At 47.6% G+C, this 14,545-nt stretch overlaps 1 protein-coding gene across 1 annotated transcript; it reads left to right on the top strand.

Annotated features, from left to right (window-relative positions):
- The first annotated feature begins 563 nt into the window (after nucleotides 1-563).
- Nucleotides 564-13,634, top strand: POLR3GL (RNA polymerase III subunit GL). Its single transcript, XM_056853605.1, has 7 exons — nucleotides 564-696; nucleotides 1,495-1,624; nucleotides 3,087-3,155; nucleotides 4,613-4,669; nucleotides 6,765-6,838; nucleotides 9,418-9,531; nucleotides 13,531-13,634. Exons 1-7 carry the CDS (start codon nucleotides 571-573, stop codon nucleotides 13,615-13,617), a joined length of 657 nt encoding a protein of 218 aa, XP_056709583.1. The 5' UTR covers nucleotides 564-570; the 3' UTR covers nucleotides 13,618-13,634.
- The last annotated feature ends 911 nt before the right edge of the window (nucleotides 13,635-14,545 follow it).

Below are 14,545 nucleotides of genomic sequence, written 5' to 3' on the forward strand. Positions count from 1 at the left end.
AGGGGCTGTGGCTCAGTGGCTCTGCTTGGCATGCAGAAGGTCCCAGGTTCAATCCCCGGCATCTCCAGTTAAAAGGGACTAGGCAGGTAGGTGATGTGAAAGACCTCTGCCTGAGACCCTGGAGAGCCGCTGCCGGTCTGAGTAGACAATACTGACTTTGATGGACCAAGGGTCTGATTCAGTAGAAGGCAGCTTCATGTGTTCAATAGGAAAATGAGTTTTTCAGTTTCAGAGCTAAAATTTACTCCTTTCAATAATCCAGCTAAAAATTTGGCTCTCGGTTCCACATACAATGGGCATCCCATGGAGTTGGGATTCCACATATGCATAGGTGTTGTTCCTTTGGCGTTTGACTGTAACGTCCAGTCAAAAAAGCCAACGGCACAGTCTGGAAACGTAAGACCGTGAAGGCCACAGGGCAGGGTAGCAACGTACTCGATGGATTAATTGTGGCTTTGAGGAGTAGGATGCAATAGCAAATGATCCCTTTTATCCTTTGCTGCCACAGGTTTCGCCTTGCAGCGGAAATCGCCCCAAGGCCTATGCTCGTTTCTTCGCAGAGGGCAACTCATGGCTGGAAGAGGCGGCAGAGGGAGGGGCCGGGGCGGCCACATGACCTTCAACGTTGAAGCCGTGGGCATCGGAAAGGGCGAAGCCCTGCCCCCGCCCACTCTCCAGCCCTCGCCGTTGTTTCCTGTGAGTCCCGTTTCCCCCCCCCCCCATTTGATCCTTCATGCAGTGGCTTTTCAGGATTCGTCCAGCTGATTTGAAATACTGATTTGTTATCGTCGTCAAAAAGGGCAAGAGTCCAGTAGCACCTTAAAGACTAACAAAAATATTTTCTGGTAGGGTATGAGCTTTCGTGAGCCACAGCTCACTTCTTCAGATACAGCTAGAATGTGAATCCATCGGTCTTTAAGTAGAGGAACAGTATGTAAATGTGAATAGCAGGCTTGATGGGATTAGGTGTGATATGCAGAAGAGTCTGTGATGTCCAGGGGAGAGATGGGTGTGGAGAAATCAGCATTGGTAATGGGCCATGAATGCAAGGTCTTTATTCAGCCCAGGTAAATGCATTGACTTTAGTTTGAATATCAACTGTAATTCAGCAGTTTCTCTTTCCAATCTCCCTTTAAAATTCCTTTGTAAGAGAACTGCTACTCTTAAATCTGCAACAGAATGTCCTGGGTGAACATTTCAACCTTCCAGGACATTCTGTTGCAGATTTAAGAGTAGCATTCACATTCTAGCTGTATCTGAAGAAGTGAGCTGTGGCTCACGAAAGCTCATACCCTACCAGAAAATATTTTTGTTAGTCTTTAAGGTGCTACTGGACTTTTGCCCTTTTTGACTACTGCAAACAGACTAACACGGCTACCCACTGTGATTTGTTATCAAATAAGTTCTTCATTTACTGACCCCCGGGCATGTGGCTGTAGTTTTCTCCTACAAGATTTGCAAGCTTTCATCTTTCTCCTTGCCCGTTTCCCCTAGCCCTTGGAATATAAACCAGTTCCCTTGCTAACTGGCGAAGAGGTAGAATATATGTTGGCCTTAAAGCAAGAACTCAGGGGAGCGATGAAGAACCTGCCGTACTTCATCAAACCGTCTGCTCCTAAGAAAGGTAAGAAGGACTGAGGAGAGCTCAGAAATACCCAGAATGGGCTTCTGTACAGGAGGCCGGAGCCAGACATTTTTAAATTTTATATTAGGTGAAAGACAGGCTGTCCCTGCAAATCCTACCACTGCCAGTGATTGGTTGAGCTGGTGTGATGTCACAGAATGTCCACAGCTGGTTTTGAATTTCTGTGCTCAACTTGGCTGTTTAAAGCACAGGGTTCTGCCAGAAGAGAAAACTGGTTTCTCTGTTCAGAAGGCAATAGTTTTCTTCGTGCTGCGTCAGTACTGGGACAAAATATCAGTCTTGGATGCTGGAGAACTGAGTTCAAATTTACCTGCAACCATGAAGCAATTGGGGAGGGTGTCTTGAGGCCAATCACTCCCTCTCGGTGTAGCTGTTCTGACAGGATTCCTGAGTAAATATTTGGGAGTTGTAAAGCAGAACATTACAGGGCAGAACTAGGTGTTATAAAGGGGCAGCCAAAGAATATGGCAGCTACATGTGGCACTTCCCCTTCCTAACATCTGCCAGAATGTCCCTCATTGCCTGGCTGAAACACTCAGCATAAGGATGCCCAGGAGGTGAAGCGTAGATGAATACGGCAATGCAGTAGAATTTTCAGCCACTGGTAGTAGCAGAGGATTTGCAGAAGTGCTAAACCAGTGATCTGTGGCATAAGAATTCGCTTGTTACCGGCTTGTCCCATTTACCAAGAGTGAAATGTCGGGGAGTATCACTGTAAAGGTCGTCCCCCGTGCAAGCACTGGGTCATTACTGACCCGTGGCGTGACATCGCATCACGACATTTACTAGGCAGACTATGTTTACGGGGTGGTTTGCCGTTGCCTTCCCCTGTCGTCTACACTTTACCCCCAGCAAGCTGGGTACTCATTTTACCGACCTCGGAAGGATGGAAGGCTGAGTCAACCTTGGACCGGCTACCTGAAACCGACTTCCGTCAGGATCCAAAGGTCCTGAGCAGAGCTTTTGATACTGCAGCTTACCACTCTCTGCCACATATCACTGTATCTAATAGTAAACTGGCTGGCTCCTTTGTGGATGTTCAAAGCAGCAGAATGGGGTCAGATACGGGCAAAGTACCGGGTCGGTACATACTCCAGGGACTCTCCATGTAGAGAAATGGGATGTAAATAACCCAAATTAAAATGGTTTGATAAGGACTGAGCGTGTTCCCGGAGGCCTAGAATCTTGACAGGAGCTGAGAGTCGGGTAAAGGGAAAATGGTTAGTGGGTGGAGAGGAGGAGATAAATTAGCTCGGGAGACTTTTGAGGGTGGGAGAAGATTTCCAGATCATTCTTCCTCCTGGGGTTTCTGCCAGGGCTCCCTTAGGTATTAGTTAAGGCTTAATCTGCATGGGGGTGTGGGTTGGGGAGAGGGAAGGTATTTCTTTCCCTAAATTTTCCAGTTTGTTTAACGCTAGTTTATATGCTGTTTCCTCCCCAGACGTGGAGCGTTACTCTGACAAATACCAGATGTCCGGTCCTATCGATAACACTATCGAGTGGAGCCCAGGTGCGTCTGGAAATAGTTTTGTCTTTCATATTTTAATATCCCAGAGGGATCGACACGCTGGTTTGTTGCTACAGAAACAAAGGATCTCATGCCACCTGGAAAAAAAATATTGAATAGTTTTTAGTACAGCAACATCTTTCCTGGATTAGAGCTTTATCAAGTCAGAAGCATTAAGGGTTATTCTCGGTTGTCAGGTACGCACTTGGGTATCCAGAGAAGCCACTGTAAACAGCTGGGGTAAAAGGCCACGAAATGCAACCGGGGCCAAACTGTGACATTTATTTGCGAAGCTGACGCGTATGCAAGTTAAACTTTTTGCAGAGAGATACCTATAATTTCATCCCCTCTTTTTTTGGTCTTAAGACTGCCATCCTAAACACACTTAGTGCAGAGTAATTTCCCTGGAATATAATGGGATTTACTTCTGAGTGTATATGCTTAGGAGTGCACTGTGAATCTCTGAGATGTAACCTGATCTGTTTCTGTTGAACGGCTTTCATACATCAGATTACTTTGTGCTTTTGTTTTGCCCTCTTCTTGCCAGATTGGTTTGCGTTTTTCCAGTCAGGCAGTGGAACATCAGAGAACAGGTTTGCCAACAGGCCTGGAGAAAAATGTCCTGTCCTTTGCATGGAAATGAGCAGTTGAAGTTTTTCATGGCATGGGGGTCAATCGCATCCCATTAAGCCTCAGTTAAAGGGACAGGACTCCCCCCTCCCGGGCAATTGGCAGTTCTACCAGAGAAAGCTGAGATTAACTCCAAAATGAGTTTTATACTCATTAACACATGAAGCTGCCTTCTACTGAATCAGACCCTTGCTCCATCAAAGTCAATATTGTCTACTCAGACCGGCAGCAGCTCTCCAGGGTCTCAGGCAGGGGTCTTTCACATCACATACTTACCTAGTCCCTTTAACTGGAGATGCTGGGACCTTCTGCATGCCAAGCAGAGGCTCTCCCACTGAGCCACGGCCTCTCCTTCCATACTCAATACTCAACAAGTATTAAAAAAATAAACAAGCATAGACGTAGCCTTTGGAACTTACCACTTCATGATTTATAAGGAACTCTTTAAAAGCATTAGTTGTATGGAATAGGTTTATTTACAGGATTGGTTGCCTCTCGGGCCCACAGAACAGGCACATGAAAGGGGAATTCAGTGTATATCCCCCCCCCCTCACCACAACCATATAGCAGAGTTGACAAGTTAGATCAAGACCAGTGGAGACTGTATAGCTAGTTTCAGCTCTGGAGCATGAGTGTCTGGTGCGAAACAATGCCTACCATTTCCCGGGCATTTCCCCACACCATTGCCATTTGATAACTTACAAAAAATAAAAAACCCTCTGTCTAAAGGCCCTAAAATATTGCTAATGGCCCTAAAATATGTTTTTTAAAAAAACTTTACACACTCATATTTTGCACATGTACCTAACTGGTTACATTTGTCCCCACAGACTGGAGACGGCTCCCTCAAGAATTAAAAATCCGGGTGCGGAAGATTAGAAAACAAAGTAAGTGCTTTTTAAAAATGCGATTTAAAATAACGAAAGAAGAGTTTTATTTTCTTCGTGCTTTTGTGAGATGCTTTCAAAATACGTTACGGTTGAGGAAGAGAGGTCAAGAAGAAGTGAAGTATCTAGCCCTCCCTTTTAACCTCTTCCCCCAATTCTATAACCTCCCTTGCCTCTCTGTAGTGGCTGTGTTCCCTTTGCCCACCATTACCATTTCTACATACCTTGGCTCTAATCTTCCCTTCGTTACTAGTCACGCTGTCCATCAACTTGTATCCTGTCCTTCCTTCAGGGCACCGAGGGTGGTGGCCTACAGAGCCCTTCCCCCATTTTATGCACACAGCAATCTTGTGAGGTAAGTGAAACTGAGAAAGTGACTGGCCTAAGACATCCTTCTTGGTAGAATGGGGTAGCTACTGGAGGGGACGTGCATGTAGACGTGCCCATGGCACAGTATCTGTGCTGGAAATCACCAGACCCTGGCGTTTTGCTAGGGTCATCAGTTTGCATGTCTTGGCTTTCGAGATTGGCCTCGCCATTGCCGAGATCTTGATCACCTTTGTTGTCAGAAGGCTCAGCATATTCTTCCTGACATCTGTCAGAACCCCGAGATTAGTCATTTGCTGAGTCGGCACGAGGTGACTCTTTTGTCTGTCGGCCAGATATCCGTGCTGTTCTAACGTGCGCAACACCAACAGGCGATTCTTCAAAGAAAGGACAGGAGTATCCTAGTCTCTCATACCACCCAAAAGAACCTTTCTTGGTGGATCAGAACGAACAGTTGAAACCAGGGGAAAACATACCTCCTAGACCTGACAGTACAAGTATTCACGGATGCCAGCCTAGAAGGCTGGGGAGCCAAATGCGAATCTCTCCTGGCCCAGGGAGTCTGGACAACTCCAGAGAAACTGCTACACATGAAGCCAGCTGGGTAACCTTGGGCTAGTCACACACTCTCAGCCCCACCTACCTCACAGGGTGTCTGTTGTGGGGAGGGGAAGGGAAGGTGATTGTGAGCTGGTTTGAGTCTTCCTTAAGTGGTAGACAAAGTCAGCATATAAAAACCAACTCTTCTTCTAAGTTGCGTCTAGCACCATAAATTGTGGCTAGAAAATGCCCTGACCTGGATGGCCCAGGCTAGCCCAGTCTCAGACCTCAGGAGCTAGGCAGGGTCAGCCCTGATTAGTAATTGGATGGGAGACCACCAAGGAACTCCAGGGTCGTGAGGCAGAGGCAGACTATGGCAGCTATGTCTCTTAGTCTCTTGCCTTGAAAACCCTGTGAGGTTGCCATAAGTCGGCTGCAACTTGATGGCACTTCATACACACATGCACAGAGCGATTGTGGCTCAGCTGTACAACATGTGCTTTGCATCTAGTGCCATTTTCAATCTCACCATCTCCAGTTACAAGGATCAGGTACATAAGAAAGGCCCTGCTGGATCAGGCCAAGGCCCATCAAGTCCAGCAGTCTGCTCCCACAGTGGCCAACCAGGTGCCTCTAGGAAGCCCACAAACAAGACAACTGCAGGAGCACCATCCTGCCTGTGTTTCGCAGCACCTAATATAATAGGCATGCTCCTCTGATAATAGAATAGGTATGCAGCATGACTAGTATCCATTTTAACTAATAGCCATGAATAGCCTTTCCTCCATGAATATGTCCACTCCCCTCTTAAAGCCTTCCAAGTTGGCAGCCATCACCACATCCTGGGGCAGGGAGTTCCACAATTTAACTATGCGTTGTGTGAAAAAATACTTCCTTTTATCTGTTTTCAATCTGTCACCCTCCAGCTTCAGCAGATGACCTTGCGTTCTAGTATTATGGGAGAGGGAGAAAAACTTCTCCCTGTCTACTCTCTCCATACCATGCATAATTTTATAGACCTCTATCAGGAGGTGATGTGAAAATCTTCTGCCTGGAGAGCAGCTGTCAGTCAGAGTAGACAGTACTGAGCCTTGCTGACAAATTGTCTGACTCGGTACGAAACAGCTTCACACGTTCAACCAGTAGCCAACGCAAGCATTTGGGGCACCAGCGTAACGGGCTTCTCGTGCTCTGGCTCATTGCTGTAATCTTCCTCTTTTTGGTACAGGAGTGACCATCCTTCCCCCCAAGCGCAAAACTCATCTGCCGGTAGACAAGGAAGAAGCCATCAAGAAACTGGAGGTAGGCACCAACGTTGATGTTAGACCCTTCGGGTGGTGCTTTCTGGGCAGCCTCGAAGGCTGCCATATTTCCCTTCCTGGAATTCCCACCGAGTTTGGCTGGTTGTCTTCATATGAGCTGCTTTCCCCACTGCTCTTAAAAATGTCCCCCTCAGGCTGATTTTAGCTCACAGGGCTTTTTTAAAAAACAAAACATTCCCTGCTTCTGTGTTCTGAGGCACAGCCTGATGGTCCAAAATTTGCCCACTGCTTGATTTCTATGTCAAGAAATCTTCACTGGTAAATTTGTGTAGGGGCAACATCAGTGAAAACAGTGCAACCGTAATCCCCCATCCTTTCCCTTCTCTCTCCAGAACCAGTGGGTTGAAATTAACCCCAAAAGTGTTTTCGGCTAAACACTAGGAAGAATTTCCTGACAGTGAAAGCGGTTCCTTGGTGGAGCAGGCTACCTTGAGAGGTGGCGGGCTCTCCTTCCCTGGAGGTTTTTAAGCAGAGGCTGGATGGCCACCTGACAGCAATGCGGATTCTGTGAACTTAGGCAGTTCTTGAAAGGGAGGGCAGGAAGGGTTGCGTCAGTGCTTGGCTCTCGTGGCCCTTTCTTACATGCCCAGAGTAAAGCCAGTCGCCATTTTGGGATCAGGAAGGAATTTTCTTCCCGGCCAGATTGGCCAGGGATCCTGGAGGTTTTTTGCCTTCCTCTGAGCGTAGAGCAGGGGTCACAGTGGGGTGGGGGAAGTAGCTGTGAATTTACTGCATTGTGCAGGGGGCTGGACTAGATGAACCTTGAGGTACCTTCCAGCTCTGTTTCTACGTTTCTTTGTCAAGTGAGTGTGGAAGTTGCCGCGCAAGCGGTTCTACACTAATGTTTTGCAGACAAAAACAGGGACACACTTTTTAACACCCCCTATTCTTGTGCCCAGGCTTACTTCCTGCAGAGTCTCTTCACATATGGATGAAAGCTCCATCTGCCGCACACTGATTCCTTTATTCTGCGGTGGTTCGTCCTCTATTTGGAAAGTCGCGTCTTGTTCTTCATATTAGAGACATGTGCCAGAGAAACCATAATTATCCTACAATCTGTAGTGACAGTTCAGAGTATACCTCAGCCACTGGATGGTGTGAAATGGTTGACTGTGTGCTGCATGGCACCTTGGGGCTCGTGCACATATGCGCTAGTGATAAAAGATTCCCCGCCCCCATCTTCCCCCACTCTGAGATTTATCTTCTAGGGACCCATTGTGGCATACAGATTGGAGTCCTAGACAAGAACCTGGGTGACCTCAGTTAAAATGCCCTCGGGGCCGGTTCTTCCTCTCCGCTTGACCTGTCTCAGAGGGTTGTTGTGAGGATAAGATGGGGGGAGGGAAGAGAAGACGACGACGAAGAGTTGGTTTTTATATGCCGACTTTCTCTACCACTTAAGGAAGAATCAAACTGGCTCACAATCACCGTCCCTCCCCCTCTCCACAACGGACACCTTGTGGGGTAGGGGCTGAGACTAGCCCAAGGTCACCCAAGCTGGCTTCGTGTGTAGTTGTGGGGAAACAAATCCAGTTCACCAGATTAGCCTCCGATGCTCACGTGGAGGAGTGGGGAATCAAACCCGGTTCTCCAGATCAGAGTCCACTGCTCCAAACCACCGCTCTTAACCACTACACCACGATGGCTCAAACCATGAAGAACCATGAAGGCTGTTCTTGGCTGTTTGGAAGCGGAAAGATAGGGTACAAAGTATGCTCAATAAACAAATAGGCTTTTCTGAAGTGTACAGACTGCAAGGTGGTGGCTGACATATTTAAATGCTCCTTTGCCAACACCCCCAACCCTCTTTGTATGCAGACCTTTAGTACATCGAGGAGAAGTGTTTCTAGCCTGTTTTTCACAGGCTTAGAATTGCATGTAAGCTGTGCTTCAGATCATGTGAAGTGGCTACAGGTGAAGCTGCCTTAGGTTGAGTCAGGCCACTGACCCATCAAGGGCAGCACTTACTCATACTGGCAGCAGCTCTCTTCAGTCTCAGGTAGAGGTCTTCCACATCACCTACTACCTGCACCTTCTAACTGGAGATGCTGGGGATTGAACCCGGGACCTTCTGCACGCACAGCAGATGCTGTGTCCCCTGAGCCACGCAGCCTCTCCCCAAGCGCTGAGTTTGCAGGCCAAAAAATCTGTCATCTTTGCAGTCAGAGTGCTAACTGAGCACTTTGCAAATGCTACAATCCCTTTTAGTCACAATAAAAGCCTGTGCAAAAATCTCACGGGGAATCCTTTTTTCCCTTACCAGCTTCATGTGGAAATTGAGCTTTAGTGAAGACATGTAAAAAACGACACACCATTGTCCCCGTCTCCTGATCTCTGTTCTTAGTAAACTACGAGCCCTTTTCTGTCTTCTGGGGGTCCCCCCTGGGGTTCAAGTGTTGGGAGTGGGAGCTGCTAGCATCACTGATCTTCTTCCCTCCCCCACCCCTTGATCTCTAGATCCCGTTTTCAGGGTCAGGAGCCATCCCTGAAAGGTGTGACACAATAAGAAAGAAGGTCTGGTTTGAAAATATATATGTATGTCTGTGTTCCGTTCCTTAGACTCTGGAAAAAAAGGAGGAGGAGGTGACATCCGAAGAGGAAGAGGAGAAAGAAGAGGGTGAGGAAGGGAAAGAGGAGGAAGAAGAAGAATACGACGAGGAGGAGTATGAAGAGGTGTGGTGTTTTGTTCGTGAGCCCTTGTCAAGAGAAGGGGATTTTGAGGCATTCAGGGGTTTGCCCAGGGAAGATTATTGCTCCCTACTTTATTTAGGTTTGTCATATCCAAGGCCCTCTCCTGAATATTTAAAATAATACTAATATAATAAACTTTTATTTATACCCCGCCCTCCCCAAGCCAGGCTGGAATCAGGGCACCTACCGACATAGTTAATGTACATAGACGTTTGATTACAAAAATTAAAATATTTAACTGTTGGGCTGGTCACAATTCTCTCCGAACTCTCTCAGCCCCACCTACTTCACGAGGTGCCTGTTGTAGGGAGAGGAAGGGAAGGAGATTGTAAGCCGCTTTGAGACTCCTTAACGGAAGAGAAAAGCGGGGTATAAAAACCAACTCTTCTTCTTCTTCCACAATATAGAAGAGCGTTTATGGTAGCCAAACGCGAACAGATTAGGTTTGTGTCGAATTGATACAAGGGGCGTTTTCTTTTGGAATGTGTGTTTCGCTCAGATATGAGAGAATTATGAATTTTGCTGCTTCAGAGGAGAGCAGATATCCCTATTGGAGAGAAATTGAGAGTGCAGGGATACTTTGGCTGTTTCCCCCTCCCCCAAGTTATAGCAAGATATAATAATATGAATAAATAAATGAGCCCGAGTCCAAAGTCGGGCTATTAGCCTTGTTTTTAACATTATTAGTGTGATGCTGCTTAAGGCCCTTAGGTCGAATGAGTACTTTCATTTAAGAAGTAGGGAGGATGATGGAATTCAACCTATAGTTCGTAGGATTTGGGGCTACAGCTTTGCATTTTATTTATTTACATTATTTATAGTCTGCCTTTCTCATTAAGCAGTGCAAAAATGACCTAATAGGATCTTACTTACAGTAAGCTATACACAGAGTAGAGACCACAGTCCCATATCATTTGTCCAAGTAAGTTTTGTTTGTTTGCACCTTGTACAGGCCTTCAGGATAGAACTGTCTTGACAAATAATTAATAATTGGCAGCTACTATCCCCAAACTACCTTTGAAGAATTCATGGTGATAAAGGGCAGGGTAGCGCTTTCACACATGCCGAATAATTCCGAATAGGGGAAAGGCCGTAGCTCAGTGGCAGAGCATCTGCTTGGCATGCAGAAGGTCCCAGGTTCAATCCCCGGCGTCTCCAGTTAAAGGGACTAGGCAAGTTGGTGATGTGAAAGACCTCCGCCTGAGACCCTGGAGAGCCGCTGCCGGTCTAAGTAGACTATACTGACTTTGATGGACCGAGGGTCTGATTCAGTATAAGGCAGCTTCATGTGTTCATGTGCTCACTCTCAATCCACTACAGCAATTGTTTGCAAGTAAAATCCACTTGTGATGTCCATTGTGAGTGGATTTAAAGTGCGTTATTCAGCATGGGTGAAAGGCCCCCTCGAGTACAGAGAATGAACCAGCAGCCTACTCACAGTCTTGGTAAGATGCGAGACTCCAGGATCAGAGGAGCATGCTGAATATATTAGGTGCTGTAGAACACAGGCAGGATGGTACTGCTGCAGTTGTCTTGTATGGGAGCTTCCTAGAGACACCTGGTTGGCCACTGTGTGAACAGACTGCTGGACTTGATGGACCTCGGTCTGATCCAGCAGGGCTTTTCTTATGTTCTTAACTTCAGGGCTGTCAAGAGCCACCATGGGTCAACAGATAAAGATTCCTTTGGCCCCAACCCATGCATCATATGAAAACAAAACACATGAATTATCTGTGTTGGTGAGGACCCAGGATGACCAGGTCACCTGGAATTTTGTCCCAGGCAATTATGCAGGGATGTTTCCCCACCGTCTCCCCCGCCAACTGCTTCGGGGCTTCCTTTTGATTATTCATGGCTTTTCTGCCCGTCATAGGTCGCCTTGCTCTCCCCACGTGATTTGCCCACATTTTCCAGATTCTGGCAAAAGCAGCATCTGGAAAACACGGGGGGGGGGGGCAAAATACACAAGGAGAGCGAGGCAACCTCTGATGGGCGGAAAAGGCATGCATAATCGAAAGGAAGCCCCGAAGCAGTCGGCGGGGGTGACTGCGGGGAAACGTCCCTGCAAAAAAGGCCCCAGAGTTTCACTGTCAGCAGCCCGGATTAATTTCTCTTCCAGGAGAAATGATTATGTAAACAAGACTAGGGTCATTCCTGGCAAGTGGAGTCCCTCTGGAAATATGGGGAATGCCTGCATAAAGTGCCATGAATTAAGGTCTGTATGCCTTCTCCCCCACGTACAAAAATTCCTGCACATCAGGGGAAAAGGTTCTAGCCCAGGTCTTCGCAAGCAGCACTGTTTTTCCACAGATAGGCTTTTATAACTGATGGGGAACTGTGAAAAACGTAGCCTAGAGTGGTATGGCCATTCTTATCACCTCAGCAGCCTGCCACTTCCCTCCATTACACGTCTAAGCCGTGTCAAACAGAGCTGGTTACTGCCAGCTAACAAACTCCAGCGTAGCTCTCTGAATCGTCTCTGTGGAAACCAGCCATCCATCTTCGTCCTCGCTAGCTATTTTTGTCTTAACACCTCATCTAACATCTGTGGGGAAACCGAAAGAGGAGCAGCTGTGGCAGCAGCCAGGTCAACGGGAGGCTCGGGGAGAGGTCTTTAGTCACTGTTCCCCCCCTTCCCTCGCTGGCATCTTTTCTTTTGTTGGAAAGGAAAGGGACTGGGGGAGAGACGAGAGAAAGCCAGAGTGATGAAGTCCAGCTCTGCTCCCTCCTACCAACAACTGTAGGAAAGCAGAAACAACGGTAGCCAGGAAAACTTGGGGAGAGGGTGAGAATAGAGCACTTCTAGATTGGAACAAAGGCAGAAACACCAGTTTTTAACTCAGGACTGGATCCAAGTTTTGGGGGGGGGGCATCTCTGCCTTTCACCAGACCCCACTGGTTGCACCTCCCTTTCCAGCCCCACCCATGTCCTTCCCTTGCTCGAAAGCCTTAAGAACATAAGAGCCCTGCTGGATCAGAGCAGAGCCCATCAAGTCCAGCAGTCTGTTCACACAGTGGCCAACCAGGGGCCTCTAGGAAGCCCACAAACAAGATGACTGCAGCAGCACCATCCTGCCTGTGTTCCACAGCACCTAATATAAGAGGCATGCTCATCTGGTACTGGAGAGAATAGGTATGCATCATGACTAGTATCCATTTTGATCAGTAGCCATGGATAGCCTTCCTACCCCATGAGCTCCCAGATGTCCACACTTCCTGCTATGATTTTGACTGATAGCTCTAGGCAGCTGCCACCACAATAGCTGCCTGGGGCACTGTTGCCATACGCAATCTGCACATTCTTCTCCAGCAATGCTGGGCAGCATGTTTAGCTGGGAGCGTGAGTAGGGGAGCACTTGTGAGCAGGTGGGGGAAGGGGAGGTGGTAGGCAAGGTGTGTGGATGGGGAATTGATGGGAGGAACTTCAGTGGCATAGAGTCCAATGGCCAAAGCGGCCATTTTCTCCAGGTGAAGTGATCTCTTATCGGCTGGAGGTCAGTCGTAATAGTGGGAGATCTCAAGCTACTACCTGGAGGTTAGGTAAAGGTAGTCCCCTGTGCAAGCACCGGGTCATTCCTGACCCATGGGGTGACGTCACATCCTGACGTTTACTAGGCAGACTATGTTTATGGGGTGGTTTGCCAGTGCCTTCCCCAGTCGTCTACACGTAACTCCCAGCAAGCTGGGTACTCGTTTTACTGACCTCGGAAGGGTGGAAGGCTGAGTCAACCTTGAGCCGGCTGCCTGAAACTGCCTCCTGTCGGGATCGAACTCAGGTCGTGAGCAGAGCTTTTGACTGCAGTACTGCAGCTTCCCACTCTGCGCCACAGGCCTCTTGACCTGGAGGTTGGCAACCCTAATTATATATGAGTTGTGTGTTATCAGGGATTTGAATTGTAGTCTGCTTTGGACGCCAGCCTGGCAGAAAAGCAGCATATAAATGTAGTAAAATAGCTTTCTCTTTTTCTTCTGTCTGTACAGGAGACAGATTATATCATGTCCTACTTCGACAACGGGGAAGATTTTGGGGGCGACAGTGACGACAACATGGACGAGGCCGTATACTGAACTGTGACGGTACCGTAGGGTTGCGGATAAAAGACCTTCCCATCACATACCCCAAATGGCTCCTTTGCTGTGGATCTTTTCTGCCACCTCTGGGAGGCACCTGGAGGATCCTCCTGGCTCGCTTTGGGGGAAGCAGAAGATCCTTTTCCACTGAGTTACTTTGCAAGGGTTTTCCTTGACCTCCTGGTGTGCAAGTGTCCTCCAGGTGGCGCCATCGAGCCGTCCTTCTGTTGGACGTATGTGTGTCTCAGGGATTGCAACTGGCCCAGATGGGAGCCCCTGAGAATAACCAGCACACAATAGTGGTATCTCCTCCTCCTCCCTCTTGTCTTCGGTCAAAGAAAGTGCACTAGATCCAGTAGAAATCCGGGTTTTCTTTCAGTGCTGCCTTTTGGAATGGAGGAGAAGATTCCAGAAAGGAAACGGCAGTCTTCTGGAAGCCTGAAGACACTAACGCTTAGGGGAAACGGACTCCAATCAGTATTTCCTTTGGGAACCAGGGATCATCACTTGATAACTTAATTTGCTGCAAAACGTCTCTCTTTACCCTCTCCGGCTTCAAGTGCAGTGATTTCTCCAGTCTATTTTCCACTAATGCAGTTGGGGCGGGGGGTGCTGAGGAGGAGAAAAGAGGTCCTTTAATACAGCCGTTTTGAAAACCGAGTCCCTTTCCCATGTTTCAGCATTGTGAATATGTGGGGGTGGAAAGGGTTACCAGCATTTTTCAAGAATTGGAAAGCATCTCCTACCATCCTCCAGGGTCTGTTTGTTGTACTGTTAATGAGTAGACCATTCTGCTGTAAAATGTGACTGTGTGAGTTTTAATTAGCAGTGGATCTTGGTTTTTTTTTAAACATTTAAAAAAAAATGTTAGGGTAATGTGGATTTTTACTTTCTCCCCCCCCCCCCAAAAAAACCCCCAAGTTGT

Source organism: Euleptes europaea, chromosome 7 (genome assembly GCF_029931775.1).
Source record: "Euleptes europaea isolate rEulEur1 chromosome 7, rEulEur1.hap1, whole genome shotgun sequence".
Lineage (NCBI taxonomy): Eukaryota > Metazoa > Chordata > Lepidosauria > Squamata > Sphaerodactylidae > Euleptes > Euleptes europaea.

Coding starts and splice junctions, on each gene's coding strand:
- POLR3GL (XM_056853605.1), top strand. CDS start 571: ATGGCTGGAAGAGGCGGCAGAGGGAGGGGCCGGGGCGGCCACATGACC. Junction 3,156..4,612: donor CACTATCGAGTGGAGCCCAG/GTGCGTCTGGAA, acceptor TTGTCCCCACAG/ACTGGAGACGGCTCCCTCAA. Junction 6,839..9,417: donor AAGCCATCAAGAAACTGGAG/GTAGGCACCAAC, acceptor TCCGTTCCTTAG/ACTCTGGAAAAAAAGGAGGA.